The sequence below is a fragment of the Mercenaria mercenaria genome, chromosome 9, assembly GCF_021730395.1.
Source record: "Mercenaria mercenaria strain notata chromosome 9, MADL_Memer_1, whole genome shotgun sequence".
Taxonomy (NCBI): domain Eukaryota; kingdom Metazoa; phylum Mollusca; class Bivalvia; order Venerida; family Veneridae; genus Mercenaria; species Mercenaria mercenaria.
The window spans coordinates 81,078,268-81,097,969 of record NC_069369.1 but is presented as its reverse complement, the minus strand read 5'-3'; the positions used below and the strand labels follow the sequence as shown (position 1 = coordinate 81,097,969).

Sequence of the window (19,702 nt, the reverse complement as noted above, 5' to 3'; positions counted from 1 at the left end):
CAAGTCCCATAACTCTGACCTGCATTTTGGCCAAATTATGCCCCCTTTGGACTTAGAAAATCATTGGTTAAAGTTTTGCCTGCAAGTACATACAGCTATTACTAAAAGGCATATAGATTTGAAACTTATTTTTTCTTTTTCTAGATCAATTACCAACCTCACTGGGTCAAGTCCCATAACTCTGACATGTATTTTGGGCAAATTATGCGCCCTTTTGGACTAAGAAAATTCTGGTTAAAGTTTTACATGCAAGTTACTATCTCCAAAACTAATGCAGATATTGAATTGAAACTTCACATGTGTCTTCGGGGTTATGAAACTAGTTGATAGCATCAAGTCCCATAACTCTGACCTGCATTTTGGCCAAATTATGCCCCCTTTGGACTTAGAAAATCATTGGTTAAAGTTTTGCGTGCAAGTACATACAGCTATTACTTAAAGGCATTTAGATTTGAAACTTTTTTTTTCGTTTTCTAGATCAATTACCAACCTCACTGGATCAAGTCCCATAACTCTGACATGTATTTTGAGCAAATTATAATTTGTTGTATATGTTTTGCATGGGCCGGTGGCCTTAGAGCAAATAAAATTTGTCATTGTCATCGTCATTGTCACTGGATCAAGTCCCATAACTCGGGACATGTATGTTGGGCAAATTATGTCCTCTTTTGGACTTAGAAAATTCTGGTTAAAGTTTTGGGTGCAAGTTACTATCTCCAAAACTAATGCAGATATTGAATTGAAACTTCACATGTGTCTTCGGGGTTATAAAACTAGTTGATAGCATCAAGTCCCATAATTCTGACCTGCATTTTGGCCAAATTATGCCCCCTTTGGACTTAGAAAATCATTGGTTAAAGTTTTGCGTGCAAGTACATACAGCTATTACTTAAAGGCATATAGATTTGAAACTTATTTTTTCGTTTTCTAGATCAATTACCAACCTCACTGGATTAAGTCCCATAACTCTGACATGTATTTTAGGCAAATTATGCCCCCTTTTGGACTTAGAAAATTCTGGTTAAAGTTTTGCGTGCAAGTTACTATCTGCAGAACAAATGCAGATATTAAGTTGAAACTTCACATGTGCCTTTGGGGTTATAAAACTAGTTGATAGCATCAAGTCACATAACTCTGACATGCATTTTGGTCAGATTTTGTCCCCTTTTGAACTTAAAACTCTTTTGATATTTTAACATATTGGGTAATATTTTCCTGCTTCTGGGACAATATTTCGAGTAGTCGAGCATTTGCTGTCTTACGGACAGCTCTTATTATATCAGAAGTAGTAAAAATGCATTTTTTGACCCCCAGAATGAAAATTTTCTCCTGCGGGAGGGGACACCCCTTCACCTACCCCAAATGAATGTAAATTAACACATTGGAGTGTTTTTGTCACTGTTCAAAAAAAGTATATACTGTGGTATATGAAAGTAGTTTGGATTCAGTAGGTGCGTCTTTAGTGCATTCAATTGTGAACAGTGAAATGTCATTGATTCCATTGCAAAAGCCCTTTTTTGTGCCAAAAGCTTTTTTTGTCAGAGTTTGTAGCTTACGTAAACTCCTACTTTTTTCGTCAAATTTCCAAATTTTTTCCTACTTTTCTCCTACTTTTTTGCCACATTTATTCCTTTTTTTCTCCTACTTTTTTGTAATGGCTTGCTGGAAAGCCTGAATTTCTAAAATGGACAGGTCCACATTCATTATGGGCAATACCATTTATTTTTCGAATGGGTATTCACTGAAAATTTACTGACTGAATAGCGAACGACCATGATCAGCCTGCACATCCGTGCAGTCTGATCTTGGTCTGCACTGGTCGCAAAGTCAGAATAACTTGCCGCCAGCAGGCTAAAGGTTACAGAATAATTCCATGTCTGAAAGAAACATCTGGAAATGTCTGGATGGTAAGATTTCAAATACACCCCCCCCCCCAGTATGTTCTTTATCTCTGAAACAGACTATACTAGATTACAAAGATTCCATTTCCAATATCTTTCTACTTAATAGAAGTTCAGAATTGCTTTGAATGTAAAATTGTAAAGATTCTTACTTATTTTATTCCTCTGAATTTGAAAATGCTAATTATATAAAAAAAAAAAAATCAAAAAAGCACAGGCTTTCATCTTGGCAAGGAGGTCTGGGGAAAAGGCAGAAGTCAAAATGCACTGCTAAAAGATGTGACCAGAGCTTCGGAAACTTGTTATGGTTAATTCGTTGGTATTAAATTGATCTTAACTTATATTTTTAAATTTGGATGCATTTTTTAAGTCTGCCTTTTGATAGGTATGTATCCGTAGTAAGAAGAGATGATTTCTTGATATATAGATTTTTTTTCTGTTTGCTATGATGTATATATATGTTTGGTTTTTTTATTGCTATGTACATGCCTTTTTTAAACCTAAAAATGTGTTTTTTCTTTTTGCTCGACTTAGATGAATGCGAAATACAGTTAGCGGCACTAGTTGAGCAATGCTATCTGAAAGATATACAATACCAGATGTATGACTCATGGGGCTGCAGGTATGTAGACATTCTTCAGAAGGTTAATGTAGTCCTGCTCAGGTGCTCTAACATTTTCTTCAGTAATATATGTGGGCACCTTGGTGTCTTCCTTCACAATCTAAAGCTAGAAAGTCATCATATAACCTAAAATTGTGTCAATAGAATTTAAAATCCATCAAAAAACAAAAAAAACTCTTTTTTTTTTGTATCAATTTTTCTTCAGCAGTTTTTGATCAGTAAAGCTACCATTCCTTTCATGGGTTTATCATCCAAATTCATATTGAGTGTAACCAGTGTAATATCATCCTGTTTTATGTTTCTATACTGGTTTTTGTTTGGTTCAATTATATATGCCCGTTTTGGGAAAACAGATGTATTATGGTATATAGATAAAGTCAAACCTGTGTTAAAGACCACCTCTGAACAGAGACCATCTGGCTCTAAAGACCACATGTTTTGTTTCCCATTTTAACATTTACAGTGTATTTTAAGCAGTGAATAAGGACCACCTCCCAATAAAGACCACATTTTGGTTCTCCCAAGGGTGGTGTTTATAGACAGGTTTGACTGTAGATGGCGATGAGACAATTTGCAGAGCACATGAATCATGTCAGTAGGTCAAAGATCAAGGTCTCAAATGGAGCTCAAAGGTCAAATTTAACACTTACATTTAGTGTCTGAAGAATAACTTAATATTTTAGTATTCATGTTACTGGCTTTAAACTTGTCATATAAGCAGGTGGTGATGACACAATGTGCAGAGTGTATGAACTAGGTTGGAAGGTCAAAGGTCAAGAACACAAATGGAGATCAATTTCATGTCTGGAGCATAATTTGATTACCATTCAAGGTATTGTCTTCAATCCTAGCATATAGGTAGGTGGCATGAGATGATGTGCATAGTGCAAGAACTTGATCAGTAGGTCAAAGGTCAAGGTCACAATCACAAATTGAGTTTACACACTCATTCTTAGCACCCACCATCTTCCCCCCTCTCCATGTAAAAAAAAAATCCCACACCCACTGCCAAATTACATCCCCTTCTCACACACAAGCACACACACAAAAATCTTTGACTTTTACTTCCTCCTCATTTGAACTTTGGGCTATATTGATCTGTTTTGCAAATTTCTTGTTATTTCTTAGTTTGTTTAAAAGACAACAACCATATTTAGATTTGTAAGAACTCACACCTTGTAGTGAGGTTGTGCTGTTCACCAGTTAAAATTGCAGACACAAACCTATTTCAGACATTATCCAGTTTATAATGTTGCAACAATAAAAAAAAAATTTCTTCAAAGGAAATTCTAACATGACCTGTTTCCTATCAGACAAAGATGGCTGAGAGTGTGATGATAGTATGTGATAAAATCATTATTTATACATCATGGTACTAACACCATAGCTGCAAAAGGAAAGCAAGACAATACTGGCAAAATATGGTGAATGTCATGTTAAAATTGAAATAATATTTCTCTGTGATTTTTTCTGTGAATAAGATCATTGTTTTGTGGTTCAGATGCATATATATTTTTATTACATATTCATTTAAAAACTCTGTTAGGTTTCAATGGGATCTGAAACGTCCATATTGACGTTCAAATTTCATATTGGGTGTGTGACGTCAGTTTCATGTATGGCATCGCATTTAAAAGTTCTTTAACAGCGATATTTTCAATTTCACCCAGGCTTAATAACTTATTTATATCGTTTATATAATGATTTTAAGTGTAGATAAGTATATAAGAAAAAGATTGAGAAATATGCACTCGTTCTTTTGCTTCTAAAGTCGCGCAATATTTCTTCTGTAGAATTCATGCATATTTCTCGATACAAATCTAATAACCTTTAAAGATCACTCAGTATGTGCCCTTGCGATATAATTCCTAATCACCAAATTTTTGAACAGTGACTATCTAAGAAATAATATATGTTATTTTGTGATTTGTCGTTTGGAGTGCAGATGTGAAAGAATTACATAATAATATGCATCTGAACAACAAACATTATTTTATTCAAGAGCAAATCATTAAATGAGATATATATTATTTCGATTCTAACATGTTACCAAGGATTTTTATGTACATCATTGATGACATCCATCAAATATTTGCCTGTTTTCTGTTGGTTTCTTTTCCAGAACGCCACTGTGTTGTTTGAGGCTATGACGTGATAATTGTGACATCAGAAAAATGTATTGTTGTATAATGACACACAATTTTCAGCCTTCTTATTTTAATTATAAAATGAATAGGGTTGTGTTAGAATCAGTGATGAGATCAGTGTTTGGGATATATTGGAATTTTTCTAATAATTCACTTAACCTGCTTTACAGAATATATAACATATTGTGGCACTGTGTGAAATCGGGACTACCATCTGGTACAACATGTAGTGATAAAGTGATAAGAAGCCATCTTTTCGTGAAATTATACAAACCATATGACTATTTTAACAACCAGTGGACAAACTGTACTGGTAAGTATGCCTTTTTTTTTTAACCCTTACCCTGCTAAAGTTCTATAATGAACTTGTCCATCTTTCAATTCGAACAGCACCATTAACTGTTAAAAGGGGTGATTACCAAAAGGATACTGACTGAATGGCGAACAGTTCAGATCATGATCAGACTACACGGATGTGCAGGCTAAAAAAAACAACAAAATTTTGAATAATAGTGTATTTTTAAAAATTTTACAAAATTTTGCAAGGAAATATTGCAGTTTTTTACAGTATTTATCAGAAAATTGTTTAGTTTTGAGCTACAGTTAGTCTCGACAGAGGAAACACATCTGTGAAAACTCAAAGTTGTTGTTAAAGCTACTCACCCACAGTTTGGGTTAAATTTTTAAATATACTCATTTATGGCAAGTTTGGCATAGAATTTATATACTGGGTGAAAATAAAAGTTAGATATTGGTAAAAATGCAAGAAGAATGTTAATTTTCTGCATTTTGCCAAAAGCATTGCAATGATTTACTACCTTCTGCACAATATTTTTGGTTATTTATAAGAATATCTTGTAAGAATCTTATCTCAATAAGTCTGTACCACTTGTCACTTTCAGAGTACTCACTTTTTGAGAGAAATTATTTTTTTGCCTAAAATGTGTGGGTTGGTCCCTTTAAGGGATTAATGTTCTGGAGAAGTGAAATGTACTTAGAAACTGGTTTGAAAGAAAATGTCTGCCTTTGCAGTGAGCTGTTTGCTCTCCTGTGTCCAGAGGGCTTACTGTTGTAAAAATGTCAACTCTGGCTGTGAAGTGGGTGGGGTACTTAGTTTCCTTGATTTTGTAAGTGTCATTCAACGAAATTTAATTCCTAATTAAGGTTTAAAAATTCTCTTTTACTCTTGTGTTTAAAATTTTTAAAAGAATTCCACAAAACTGCTTTTTTGGCCCCAAAGAAATGAAATTTCTTGCCCACAAAATGAAATGAATTTACTTATAACATTTGCTTATTTTTCAATATTTCAGTGACTGCTGAAAGACCTGTCGTCTGCAACGATACTGAAATGATAATCAAGTTAACAGAGAACACTTGCTATCGATCATTTGAGATGCTACGAAAAACTTGCAGGTATGTGTAGCGCATCTTCTTATAGACTTTATTATTTCTTCCGTTACCTCATACCTTCCGTAAATTTTTTGACTTTTCAGACAATATATTCTTACATATAGGACACCTCATTTTATTAATTTAAGTTTTCTATGATTGGATTGACAATATTGTTTGATGGCTGAGTTGGTGGAGGGATGGATGGGTGGCACCAAGTTTTTCATTTTCAGTCTGTATCTTAGATTTGCATAGAGATATGACTAAAGTTTGATATGTCAGTGGAATCAAGGACAAGGTTACTGTTACTAAAAATAGAAAAATAGCAGTTACCACTCAGTAACTTTAGTTTGGGTTAATTGAACTTTAATTGAACTTGGCATCTAGTTAACATACAGAAAAACCAGGATTAGAATTGCATAATTATTGGGTCAGTGGGGTCAAGTACAAGGTCAGCATGACTTTATTAATCTTTATACATTGAATGTACCACATTGTTTCATTAGTCTGTTGTACCTTTTTAAATGTTAACATTTGGAATGGCAGCAGACTGGTAGTAGTTCTAACCCTCGTCTGCACTTGAAAGTTTGGGGTTACTGAAAAAAAGAAAAGAAATGATTTCAGCTCAGTAACTCGTATTGGGAATGAGGTATTACAGTGGAAGGTAGCTGAACAGGACAGAAAGGTCTGGAGATAGGTTTTGTGACCAGAAGGGTCAAGGTCACTTTTAGTTCAAGGTTACTGTTACTAAAAATAGAAAATGTTTGAAATACCTTGCTTTCATCTCTTGTCACCAGCTGCTTTATTTTTGGTCAGTAATAATGCTTGTACAGTCATACCTCTTCTAACCCATACCCTGCTAAATTTCTATAATGAACTTGTCCATCTTTCAGTTTGGACAGTAGTACCATTAACTGTTAAAATGGGTGATTTTACTTGACTCTGTTTATGACTTGACTTGACTCTGCTTGTTATGTGGCTCTGGTCTTGCAAACTTCTGACTTTAAAGATATTTTTTCTGATACAGTGACTCAACTAGAAATAATGCTACGGAATGTGTGGAGAGCATCATACGTCGCTTTGCCGAAACCTGTGATGATGATACGGTGAAAACTCAAGCAATTATGGCTCTCGTAAAGAAAGACAGAATGTGGGGTTCCTCGCTTGTTGAAGAGTGTTTTGAAGGTAAATAATATTTTTTTATCCAGCTTAATTATATCCCGAAAACCTAAGTCAAATCGGGCTTATAAAAGAGTAATCTTCCAGTCAGTCAGTCATGTGATAGTTCTGTCGATAACAAAACAGATGTGCATGACCTATTCCACAATTTTAAAAGGATTAAGGGAAAAAACATGAATACCATAAAGTGTAGATGTGCTGATCTTTCTTTTTTCAGGGTAAGTCTGAGTATTGAGAGTTGAGGGACCTTGTTTTCTTTGGTGAAGCAGTATTACTGGGTGTTACTAGGATCACTTTAAATATAAACTCTAGCTTTAACAGCAAATATTTGTACTCCAAGATGAAAATTTAATGCAACAAATGCACGGCTTAAAATTATTAGAAGCACTTTCTTATGAGAGTATGCAACTGATACTGTACTGCTGGGGGGTACAGGGGCCCTTGAGTACTGTGTCATCAGGACATTGTGCATGAAGCTGAGAAAATAAAATTCTTTTATGTTGATTATAGGAATTATCCTATTGCAGGCTATGAACAGATTCAAGAAGCAAGCATATTTCCCTGCAGTAATGAAATGTGATCTTAAAATGCTTTAGATAAGAAAGTTAGCATTATGAAATTACATTATAACTTTCAAAAATATTGACATAAATTTGGAGGCCAGCTGCTGGAACATAAGTACTTTTGAAAATAATGATATTAGCACTACTCAAGTTTGACATTATTAAACTCAGTTTGGAGACCAGTTTCGAATCTCAAGCATCTGATTGGTTGATTCTTATCACAGTTTTAAAATTGACCAATGAGAAAGCTGCATTTTTGGACTGGTCTCTGAACTGTTTTATAGCCTTGGAACCAGTCTGTCAGTGTATGTTTGCTTACAGACATTGGAAGAGATGGCTTTTGCCCACTTCAGCAGACAGCTTCAGTTGAACATTGCCGAGTCTGTGACAGTTGGGAACATGATGAATGCGTTATTGATGTAGGGTGTCCGGAACAGACAAAGTGTTGCCATGACGGATGCAGTAGGAAATGCCTTCCAGTAGCCACGCAGCCAAGTGAGTAATTTCAGCTCAACTTTTCGAAGAAAAAATAGAGCTATTGAACTTGCCCAGGCGTCGGTGTTTTTTATAAAGTCAAATATCTCTGTTACTATCAAAGCTTTTGACTTGAAACTTATTAAATAAAATAGTTATTTACTATCAAAGTCTACACCAGGAGAAACAATTCCCATAACTTTGATTTGAATTTTGACCCCTGAGTTATGCCCCTTTTTAATTTAGAGTTCTTTGGTTAAAGTTTTATTATGTTTTTACTGGCAAAGCTGTAATTCAGAGTCAAGCACTGAAAAAAGTGGAGCATGCTGTCTTATGGACAGCTCTTGTTATAATTATACCCCCACAAAGGAGGAAGTTTGTGGGGAATATAGGAGTGAGCTTGTCAGTCAGTTGGTCGGTCCGTTGGTTTTCATGGTTTCCAGACAATATCTCATGAAAGGCTTGACAGATTTAGATAAATTTTGATACACAGGTTTAACATCATAAAATACAGGTAAAGTTTGCTTAAAACATTTGCCAAACTCACGGTTTCCAGACAATAACTCATGAAAGGCTTGACAGATTTAAATAATTTTTGGTACACAGGTGTAACATCATAAAATACAGGTAAAGTTTGACTTTGGCCACAAACCACCAATTTTTTGATGTAGTTATGGCCCCTTTCCAACTTTAACCCTTGAAGTTAAACAGCTTAAATTGCACCCTCTTGTGGCCATTTCTTTCTCATAGTTACCATACTTTTGTGACAAAGCCATATTTGGAGGTATTATTCATCACTCCTGTGACAGTTCTTACTCTACTTTCATTTGGAAAGAATACGCCTTTTTTAACTGACTTTTAATGTATTAACTGCATTGAAAAGAAAAATTGAAAAACTTAAGATTTTGCATATGAGAAGTACCAGCAATAAATGTACAGGTCATGTGACATTGACATGTGATGGTGAATGCTTGTGTAAATGGGTCATTTCTTTACTGCATAAATTACTACATGTAACTTATTTACGGTTATAGTCTGTTTACAAATGTTACATCTTGAATTGATTTTTTAAATGTAGACCAATGAAAAAAGGTCACACATGATACTCCAATAGTACTTTTATATTAGTGATGGGTCAGTTACGAGTACGAATGAGTTATGCATTTTCAGTAGAAATGATGTATAATTATATGATATGTGCACCACTTAGTGATTATATTTTGGACATTTCAGTTACACTTGAATCTACAGTTCTGTTAAGGGAAGAGATGTGGAAAGATGAGTATTATAACCCACAGAATGCAGAATTACAAGCTATTGTGGTGGAATATCAGCCAGTTGTAAGTAACATTTGAATGTTATTGTCCTCCCTATTTTTTTAGGGGGGTAAGAGGGGGAAAGGTGGCAGAAATTTGTCACCATTTCCCCACTAGGTGCAAGGTAAAGGTCACGCTTAAAGGTTAAAGATCAAATAGCTCAAGTTTGTGTTCACTCAGTATCTACTTAACCACTGGAAGGATTTTCATAAAACTAACATCAATAGTAATCCTCATCAAGACAATATCCAGAGTGCTCAAACCAGATCATAAGGTTCAAGTACAAGGCCACACTTTAAGGCCAAAGGTCATGAAAACAATATTTTACTTTCCCTATATTTGAGCAGCATCTTAGGGTATTAATCAACTTTAGTGATAGCTCCAGTATCTTCAAAAATCTTTCACACAGTTCCACAAGCAGGGTATAGTGTATTCTGCATCACTGTCAAACATATTTTCAACATACATGTATTTTCATTGGCTATTTTCATTTGCACTGTATTACCAGTTTCACCTTCTTACTAATTTGGATGACTGTTCATAAAAAGCAAAGAAAATATTAACATTTGCTCATTCTTTCAGATCAATGAGTTGATGGAATTCCTTGGAGACTCTGTTTCTACTGTCAGTCCTAATATCATGCTGCGGTAAGTATATACAATAAAATCAGCTATTCTCATGACAGATTCATTTTCGCTATTCTATAAAATCTTACATATTCAAAGGGGACTAATTATGTCTCCAACATATTGCTTTATTGCTGTCCGTCAGTGTGTCACAAAATTTGTCCACTCAGCTCCTCCGAGAAACTTACACCAAACTTTGCAAGAGTAATTGCTAAGCCTTGTTGTGTTACCATTGAAACTGTACAGTTCGGTGATTTTCAGTGGAGTTATGGCCCTTAATTCATCAAATTTTATGAAATTTTGGCCACTTTCCTTATGTAATAGGACAGATTTCCACCAAACCTTACAGGAGTAATCAGTGCCAAGCCTCGTTGTGCATATTGTCAGCATGATCTGGTTCAGTGATTTTCATTTGAGTTTTTGCCCTTAAGTTGTCACAAGTTATGATATTTTAGCAACACAACATTGGGCAGATTTCCACCAAACCTTGCAGGGAGTTATCAGTGCCAAGCCTAGTTATGCATATCATCAGCATGTTATAGCTCAGTGATTTTCAGCAGAGTTATGGCCTTTGGTTTGTTGTATTTTACAATGTTTACACTACTTGCTGTATACCTTCGGGCAGAATTTCACCAAACTTCACTAGTGATTAATGTGAAGAGCAGTTGTGCATATCACGGTCATGTTCTGATTTAATGATTTTTCAGCGGAGTCATGACCCTTGATTTGTCAGCTGGCTTACGGAAGGTCAGTGGGTCTATCCAGGTGCCCACCTGAAGTAATGCCTTGAAGGCACCTGGAGTCTTCCTTCATTATCAAAAGCTGGATAGTCACCGTTTGACCAATAGTTGTGTTGGAGTGAAGTTAATCCAACAAAATAAAACAACCAAATATTCAGAGAAAGGTTGTTATATAGTATTGGTTGATACCGGTAGTCACCCATTGATTGTTTTGTCATCTGTCATCCTTAATTTAATAAAAACATCTTGGAGACTACTGGTTAAAATTGCACCAATTTCGGTATGTAGCGTCCTGGCATGGATCTTTTTCTAGTTAGCTCACCTGTCACATAGTGACAAGGTGAGCTTTTGTAATCACCCTTCGTCCGTCTTCAGTCCGTGCGTGCGTGCATCAACAATTTCTTGTCTGCACGATAGTGGTTTCATTTATGATTTTATTTTAACCAAACTTGCACACAACTTGTATCACCATAAGACCTCGGTTCCATTCTTGAACTGGCCAGATCCCATGATGGGTTCCAGAGTTATGGCCCCTGAAAGGGCCAAAATTAGCATTTTGACCTTGTCTGCACAGTAGCAGCTTTATTTATGATTTGACTTTAACCAAACTGGCATACAACTTGTATCATCATAAGATCTTGGTTCCTGTCTTGAACTGGACAGATTCCATTATGGGTTCCAGAGTTATGGCCCCTGAAAGGGCCAGAATTAGCTATTTTGACCTTGTCTGCACAATAGCAGCTTCATTAACCAGGTTTTCGTTGAGTTATTAGATAGGGGTATGTCGTTGGTCGGGCCAGCGGGCGGGCGGATGGTGGCATCAGACTGGTGTTTCCGGTCAATAACTTTTGTTTCGGTAAAGATATTTGAATAAAACTTCGTATGTATGTAGCTTATATCAAGACAAAGGCTGGGATTGATTTTGGGGTTTCTGGGGTCAAGGTCAAGGTCACTGTTACTTAAAATAGAAAAAGGGTTTCCGGTCAATAACTTAACTTAGGAATGAGCTATCATGATGAAACTTGGTGTATAGAAAACTTATATAAAGTTGTAGCTTGGGATTGATTTTGGGATTTCTGGGATCAAGGTCAAGGTCGTTGTTCCTAAAAATAGGGTTAGGGTTAGGGTTAGGGTTAGGGTTTTGCTTTAAAGTGGTGCACTGTGATTCAGTATACTTTTTATACGCCCGAAGGGACGTATTATGTTATGACGCTGGTGTCCGTCTGTCCATCCGTCTGTCTGTCCGTTAGCAATTTCGTGTCCGCTCTGTAACTCTTGAACCCCTTGAAGGATTTCAAGGAAACTTGACACAAATGTTCACCACACCCAGACGATGTGCAGAGCGCATGTTCCGGATGTCTCGTTTCAAGGTCAAGGTCACACTTAGGAGTCAAAGGTCATATCAATTTGTTTCATGTCTGCTCTGTAACTCTTGAACTGCTGGAAGGATTTCAAAGAAACTTGGCAGAAATGTTCACCACATTGCAACGATGTGCAGAGCGCATGTTCCGGATGACTCGCTTCAAGGTCAAGGTCACACTTAAGGGTCAAAGGTCATATCGAGGGTTCAACGCAATAAGGGCGTATCTACATATAATAACTATATGTAGATACGCCCTTATTGCATTGAACCCTCGATATATGACTTTGCTTTGTGTATATTGCTCTGCATTGCAGTGCTCTTGTTTTTATTTAACAGATCTCTTTTTTTGTACTTACAATAATTTTTTTTTGAATTACTTCCCTTTTATGTTACTATAAATAGCTTATTTTGAAACGTTTTTATTATTGGCCATAGGGAAAAACCGAGACCACTTTTCTGTGGTACAACATGGATGGTACCTCCAATTTTAAGGTGTATTTTTACATACCTGTACCTGATAAGGATTTTTTTGTAGACTTTGAATTTTTTTTTTGTGGACTTAGATTTGTTTTTTGAATTTTTAATCCCCCGCCATGGCGGAGGGATTATAGGAATGGTCTGCATCCGTCCTTCCGTCCTTCCTTCCGTCCGTCCGTCCGTCCTTCCGTCCGTAACAAAATCGTGTCCGGTCCATATCTCCTAAACCCCTTGAAGGATTTTCATGAAACTTGGGTCAAATGATCACCTCATCAAGATGATGTGCAGAACCCATGAGTCAGCCTTGTCGGTTCAAGGTCAAGGTCACAACTCAAGGTCAAAGGTTTGTCCGTAACAAAATCGTGTCCGGTCCATATCTCCTAAACCCCTTGAAAGATTTTCATGAAACTTGGGTCAAATGATCACCTCATCAAGACGATGTGCAGAACCCATGAGTCAGCCTTGTCGGTTCAAGGTCAAGGTCACAACTCAAGGTCAAAGGTTTGAGCCTGCCATTTTGTGTCTGCTCTATATCTCCTAAACCCCTTGAAGGAATTTTATAAAACTTTGGTCAAATGATCACCTCATCAAGACGATGTGCAGAACCCATGAGTCAGCCATGCCGGCTCAAGGTCAAGGTCACAACTTAGGGTCAAAGGTTTGAGCCTTTCATTTGGTGTCCGCTCTATATCTCCTACACCCCTTGAAGGATTTTCATTAAACTTGGGTCAAAGGATCACCTCATCAAGGTGATGTGCAGAACTTATGAGTCAGCCATGTCGGCTCAAGGTCAAGGTCACAACTGAAGGTCAAAGGTTTGAGCCTTCCATTTCGTGTCCGCTCTATATCTCCTAAACCCCTTGAAGGAATTTTATAAAACTTGGGTCAAATGATTACCTCATCAGAACGATGTGCAGAAATTATGACTCAACCATGCCAGCTCAAGGTCAAGGTCACAACTAAGGGTCGAAGGTTTGAGCCTTCCATTTGGTGTCCACTCTGTATCTCCTTAACCCCCTGAAGGATTTTCATGAAACTTGGGTCAAATGATCACCTCATCAAGAACTCATGAGTCAGCCATGTCAACTCAAGGTCAAGGTCACAACTGAAGGTCAAAGGTTTCAGCTCTGTATCTCCTAAACCCCTTGAAGGATTTTCATGAAACTTTGGTCAAATGATCACCTCATCAAGATGTTGTGCAGAATTCATGAGTCAGCCATGTCAGTTCAAGGTCAAGGTCACAGCTAAAATCAAAGGTTTACCCTTTCACTATCTATAGCAGTGGCAGGGGATTTAGCTGTCTTTCAGACTGCCTTGTTAGTCCCCTACTGGTTGAAAACCAGTTTCGGGGACTATAGGAATGCACTTTTCCGTCATTCCGTCCGTCCGTCTGTCCGTCCGTCCGTCCGTCCGTCCGTCCGTCCGTCCGTCCGCAATTTCGTGTCCGGTCCATAACTCTGTCATCCATAAAGGGATTTTAATATTACTTTGCACAAATGTTCCCCATGATGAGACGACGTGTCATGCGCAAAACCCGGACCCCTAGCTCAAAGGTCAAGGTCACAATTGGAGGTCAAAGGTCAACAGGGCTTTTTTCCTGTCCGGTCCACAACTCTCCCATCCTTGAAGGGATTTTAATATTACTTGGCACAAATGTTCCCAATGATGAGATGATGTGTCATGCGCAAATCCCGGACCCCTAGCTCAAAGGTCAAGGTCACAATTGGAAGTCAAAGGTCAACAGGGCTTTTTTCCTGTCCGGTCCATAACTCTCCCATCCATGAAGAGATTTAAATATTACTTGGCACAAATGTTCTCCATGAGGAGACGACGTGTCATGCGCAAAACCTGGACCCCTAGCTTAAAGGTCAAGGTCACAATTGGAGGTCAAAGGTCAACAAGGCTTTTTTCCTGTCCGGTCCATCACTCTCCCATCTATGAAGGGATTTTAATATTACTTGGCACAAAATTTACCTCATAATAAGACGATGTGTCATGCTCAACTTTCAGACCCCTAGCTCAAAGGTCAAGGTCACACTTAGCAGTCAAATGTTTACATAGCCTGAACAGGGTCTGTTTTGTGTCCGGTCCATAACTCTAACATTCATTAAGGAATTTTAATATCACTTACCACAAATGTTCCCCGTGATGAGACGACGTGTCATACGCAAATCCCAGACCCCTAGCTCAAAGGTCAAGGTCACAATTGGGGGTCAAATGTCAACAGAGTTTTTTTCCTGTCCCGTCCATAACTCTGCCATCCATGAAGGGATTTTAATATTACTTGGCACAAATGTTCCCCATGATGAGACAACATGTCCTGCGCAAAGCCCAGACCCTTAGCTCAAAGGTCAAGGTCACAATTGGAGGTCAAAGGTCAATAAGGTTTTTTCCCTGTCCGATCCAGAACTCTGTCATCCATCAAGGGATTACAGTATTACTTGGCATAAATGTTTCCCATGATGAGACAATGTGTCATGCGCAACACCCAGTACCCTAGCTTAAAGGTCAAGGTCACACTGAGATCAAAGGTCAAGAGGATTTTTTTCCTGTCCGGTCTATAACTTTGTCATGCAAAGCTGGATTTAGATATCAGTTGGCACAAATATTCCCCTGGATGAGACAACATGTCATGCGCAAGAACCAGGTCCCTAGGTCTAAGGTCAAGGTCATATTTAGAGGTCAAAGGTCAAATTCAAGAATGACTTTGTACGGAACATTTCTTCTTCATGCATGGAGGGATTTTGATGTAACTTGGATCAAATGTTCACCACCATGAGGCACCCTTGTTTTTAGAATTACGTCCCTTTGTTGTTACTATAAATAGATTTTATTGTAACTTTTTTATTACTGGCGGCAGAGAAAAATCGAGACCACTTTTCTGTGATACAGCATGCATGTTACATCCAATATTTAGGTGTATTTTGACCTATCTCTACCTGGTAAAGAGTTTCTTGTGGACTTATATTATATAGATATTTTTTTTTTTTTTTTTTTTTTTTTTTAAAGATTAATTTCCCTTTGTTGTTACTATAAATAACTTACATGATAACATTTTTATAATCAGCCAAAAAAATTCAATATGAAAACAACTGTAGGTTTTTATATAAATAAATTTTAATCCAAGTGTTTTGTTATAACATATTGTATATATAGTACAATATTGTTTATACATCATTGACAGATACCAGTTCATTATGTTATACTGCAGTAGAGAAAATTAGGTGCCTTCCAGTAGGGGACTTTGTATTGCATGGCAATACTTCATTCACTTGTTCCTTTTGTTGTTCCAGTCCTTTGGGGCTTCAACAGTCAAAAATTAAAATTTTGCTCCCATCCTATGATGTAAGCGCTCTTGTTTATTCTTATGAAAAGTGTTGAAAACCTGGTTTCATGGCATTGCCGCACTTCTTGTTTATGATTTGAATTTAATCAAACTTGCACAAAACTTGTGTCACCATAAGATCTTGATTCCTTAGTTGAACCAGCCAGATCCCTTAGTGGGTTCCAAAGTTATGGCCCCTGAAAGGGCCAATATTAGCTATTTTGACCTTGTCTGCACAATAGCAGCTTCATTTATGATTTGATTTTAACCAAACTTGCACAAAACAAGAGTTCCAGAGTTATGGCCCCTTAAAGGTCCAAAATTGGCTATTTTGGCTTTTGCAGCCATATAGAGACTTCATTTATGGTTTTATTTGATGCAAACTTCCAAAATAACTTCAACAATAATAATTCTTGGATTCCATGACAAATCAGATCCAAACGTAGGTTCAGAGTTATTTTGTATATCTGATTACCTCCCCTGATTGTAATCAAAATGAATTTATATCAGTAAGTTAACTTACAGGACTTATTTGAAATTTCATTATTGTCATTAGTTGGACTGAGCCAATCAGGGTAGATAACTATGGACTGATTTTATGTCAAATTACCTCCCTTTATTTCAAATTAAAATGGGTATATCTCCGTAACTAATGAAGATACTGATCTGAAATTCCATTTATGTCAACAGATTTATTTGGCAGATCCTTGTTTTGTTCACTTACAATAATTTTTTTTAATTACTTCCCTTTTACATTACTATAAATAGCTTATTTTTAGTAACTTTTTTATTATTGGCCGTAGGGAAAAACCAAGACCACTTTTCTGTGGTACAACATGGATGGTACCTCCAATTTTTAGGTGTTTTTTGACATATCTGTACCTTGTAAGAATTTTTTTTTTCTTTTTGGTTAAATTTCTTCCCTTTGTTGTTCCTGTCCTTTTGACTTAGATATTTTTTCTGAGGACCTTCTTGTCCTTAAGTGCAATGATAACAGGTGAGCAATATAGGGCCATCATGGCCCTCTTGTTTGGTTCTGTTTGATTCCATTTAGGGGCCACCAGAGCTAATGAAAGAAAAGTCTTTATTATATAAACCATCTCAATTTATGAGCCTTTTGTCTGAATCTCACCAAACTTAGTCTGAAGCATCCATGTACCAGTGGGTGGATCTGCATGAAACTTATTCTTCAGCATCCTGGATAGACATTTCTTAAGTTTGATCAGAATGTAACCACTGACTCCATTATAGGAGCTTCCAGAGCTAAAAATAAAACAAAAAGCTTTAAATAACTTACCCTATGAACCACTTCATAGATTACAACATCAGAAGTAGTCTATGCACAGATCTCTTCAAATTTGTCCAAAAGATTACCAATTTAAGGTAATGGACCAGTAATGACACTTAGCAATATCCGTTCATATACATATTCTTCAAATCCTATTTCGACATTCTCCAATTTTTTTGAAAAGTCATTTTCAGTTATGGCCGAAGGATGCTGTAATTGCATACAGATGATACATAATCGCACAGAAATTGCTGATTGTCGTTACAGGTCCATTGCCTTAATGCATTTAGGGTGCTTCCAGAGTAAAACCTAGGAGCAGCTTGAAACAACTTCATCTCATGAAAAGCTTTGTATATTTCCACTACATCAAAAGCAAGCTCAACAGATCAGGTGACTTTGGGCTTTCATGGACCTGTTGTTGATTCAACAGTGAAATATTAAATTATTCGGACAGATGTGTTTCTTTTTTTTATTGCAGGAGATCGTACAGTGCAGAAGATGGAAAAATTGAAGCACATTTTGAATATGAATCTTTCGTGGACATGCAGAAAATAGACCAGAGGATTAAAGAATTCTTCAGAAGCAATGAAAATATTGAATTTTTTTACACTTTTGTAAAGCCTCAAGGTAAGCAGTTAGGGGAGAGCATTGTTATTTCTATGCTTCCGACATCGAAAGCATGTAGTTGCCACTTTGTCAAACTGTCAGTCTGTGTGCACAGAAATTCTGGTCCACAACATTTCTGAGCAACTACTGGCTGGAATCGAGCAAAGGTTCATAAGAAGCTTCTCTCGCAAGAGGAACTGCACATACTATCTTCATGTTTTCATCCAATCATTATTTCACTGAGATTTTGAAGGGTGAGCTATTGTGGTCAGTGGTCATCCATCAACATTTTCCTTTACACAAATCTCCTCCTAAACCACCAGGCCAAAATTGATGAAACTTCACAGGGAGTTCTGCTTTAAAAATTGTTCAAAGAATTTTATTCTGTACAGAACTCTGGTTGCCATGGCAACCGAAAGGAAAAACTTAAAAAATCTTCTTATCCAAGCCACAGGTCCTAGGGCTTTGATATTTAGTTTATTTGGCATGAATGTTAACCTCAGTGAGACGGAGTGTCATGCGCAAACCCCAGGTTCCTATCTCAAAGGTCAAGGTCACAGTTGGAGGTCAAAGGTTATGTCAGATCTTGTCCCACCCATAACTTTGACATGCATTGAGGAATCTTGTTTATATTTTGAATGAATGTTTAACTCAATGAGACTGACTCAAAGGTCAAGGTCACAGTTAGGGGTCAAAGGGGCAGACTCGACATGTTGCCAGTGGGCATCTAGTTACTGGATGAATTTGATTCAAACTTTACATGTTACTACAGCATTATCATCCTTACTATATGACACTAGGTCCACAACTCTAGCGCAGATAGTTCAGGTGTTATGTCCCGTTTGCCAAGAATGTTTAATTTTAGTGCTTTTTTACCATATCTATGTGTTACTAAATTGATCTGATTCAGACTTTAAATGGTTGTTCCACATCATCGCCCACATCATATGACACAAGGTCTATAACTTTTCTATCAATATTTTATGTAAATCCCCCTTTTTAGTAAGAATTTCAGATTAAAATTTTAATGCACTTGCTATATGTCAGTTGTTACTAAATGGATGCAAATTAATGATATTTGATTGACATTATTGGTCACATGATATGACACATGGTGCATAACTCTTGGAGAAATATTCCTTGAATTATGTCCCTTTTGTTTTTACTTTAAATTTTGATACACTTTCACTCTAACTCTGTTATAACGAAATGCATCTGACTCCGACTTAAATTATTGTTCAACTGGAATCATTACAAACTTTAGTGACAGCTCCAGCTTCCTGAGATATGCCTTGTTTCACTATCCAGCATTGAAATAGTTGAGCGCAGTGTCTCCTATGACAGCTTTTGTCTATTTTACTAAGCAATACCTAATCTTCATTATTTTTTTCAGATACTCCAGAAAAGGAAGGAACTTGCCCCTCACATTTCTTTTACGAGGAGGGTCATAGCTATTGCTGCTCTGACAATTCTTGTTCTGGTGATATGAAATGTTGTGAGAATGGATTTAGAGAGCGCAAGTGTGTAACACCTTATAAAGGTAAGGGTTTGTATTCTTAAAGACACATAATTGTTTTGTTATTACCCTTAAATTTTGGGAGTGGGGAAGAGATGGAGTGGGCACTTAGATCTGTCTATTGGGAGTGGGGAAGAGATTGGAGTGGGCACTTAGATCTGTCTATTGGG

General features: G+C 36.8%; 1 protein-coding gene across 6 annotated transcripts in view; it reads left to right on the top strand.

Annotated features, from left to right (window-relative positions):
* The window catches only part of LOC123546327 (uncharacterized), a 313,757-nt gene that overhangs the window by 1,320 nt on the left and 292,735 nt on the right, over nucleotides 1-19,702 (top strand). For all 6 annotated transcript variants that reach the window (XM_053551859.1, XM_053551862.1, XM_053551858.1 and 3 more), the window contains exons 2-10: nucleotides 2,436-2,523; nucleotides 4,841-4,983; nucleotides 5,981-6,083; nucleotides 7,087-7,244; nucleotides 8,123-8,296; nucleotides 9,509-9,615; nucleotides 10,174-10,238; nucleotides 17,889-18,037; nucleotides 19,410-19,556. In XM_053551859.1, coding sequence (XP_053407834.1) covers nucleotides 2,436-2,523; nucleotides 4,841-4,983; nucleotides 5,981-6,083; nucleotides 7,087-7,244; nucleotides 8,123-8,296; nucleotides 9,509-9,615; nucleotides 10,174-10,238; nucleotides 17,889-18,037; nucleotides 19,410-19,556 — 1,134 coding nt within the window. The remainder of the gene's footprint in view (nucleotides 1-2,435; nucleotides 2,524-4,840; nucleotides 4,984-5,980; nucleotides 6,084-7,086; nucleotides 7,245-8,122; nucleotides 8,297-9,508; nucleotides 9,616-10,173; nucleotides 10,239-17,888; nucleotides 18,038-19,409; nucleotides 19,557-19,702) is intronic.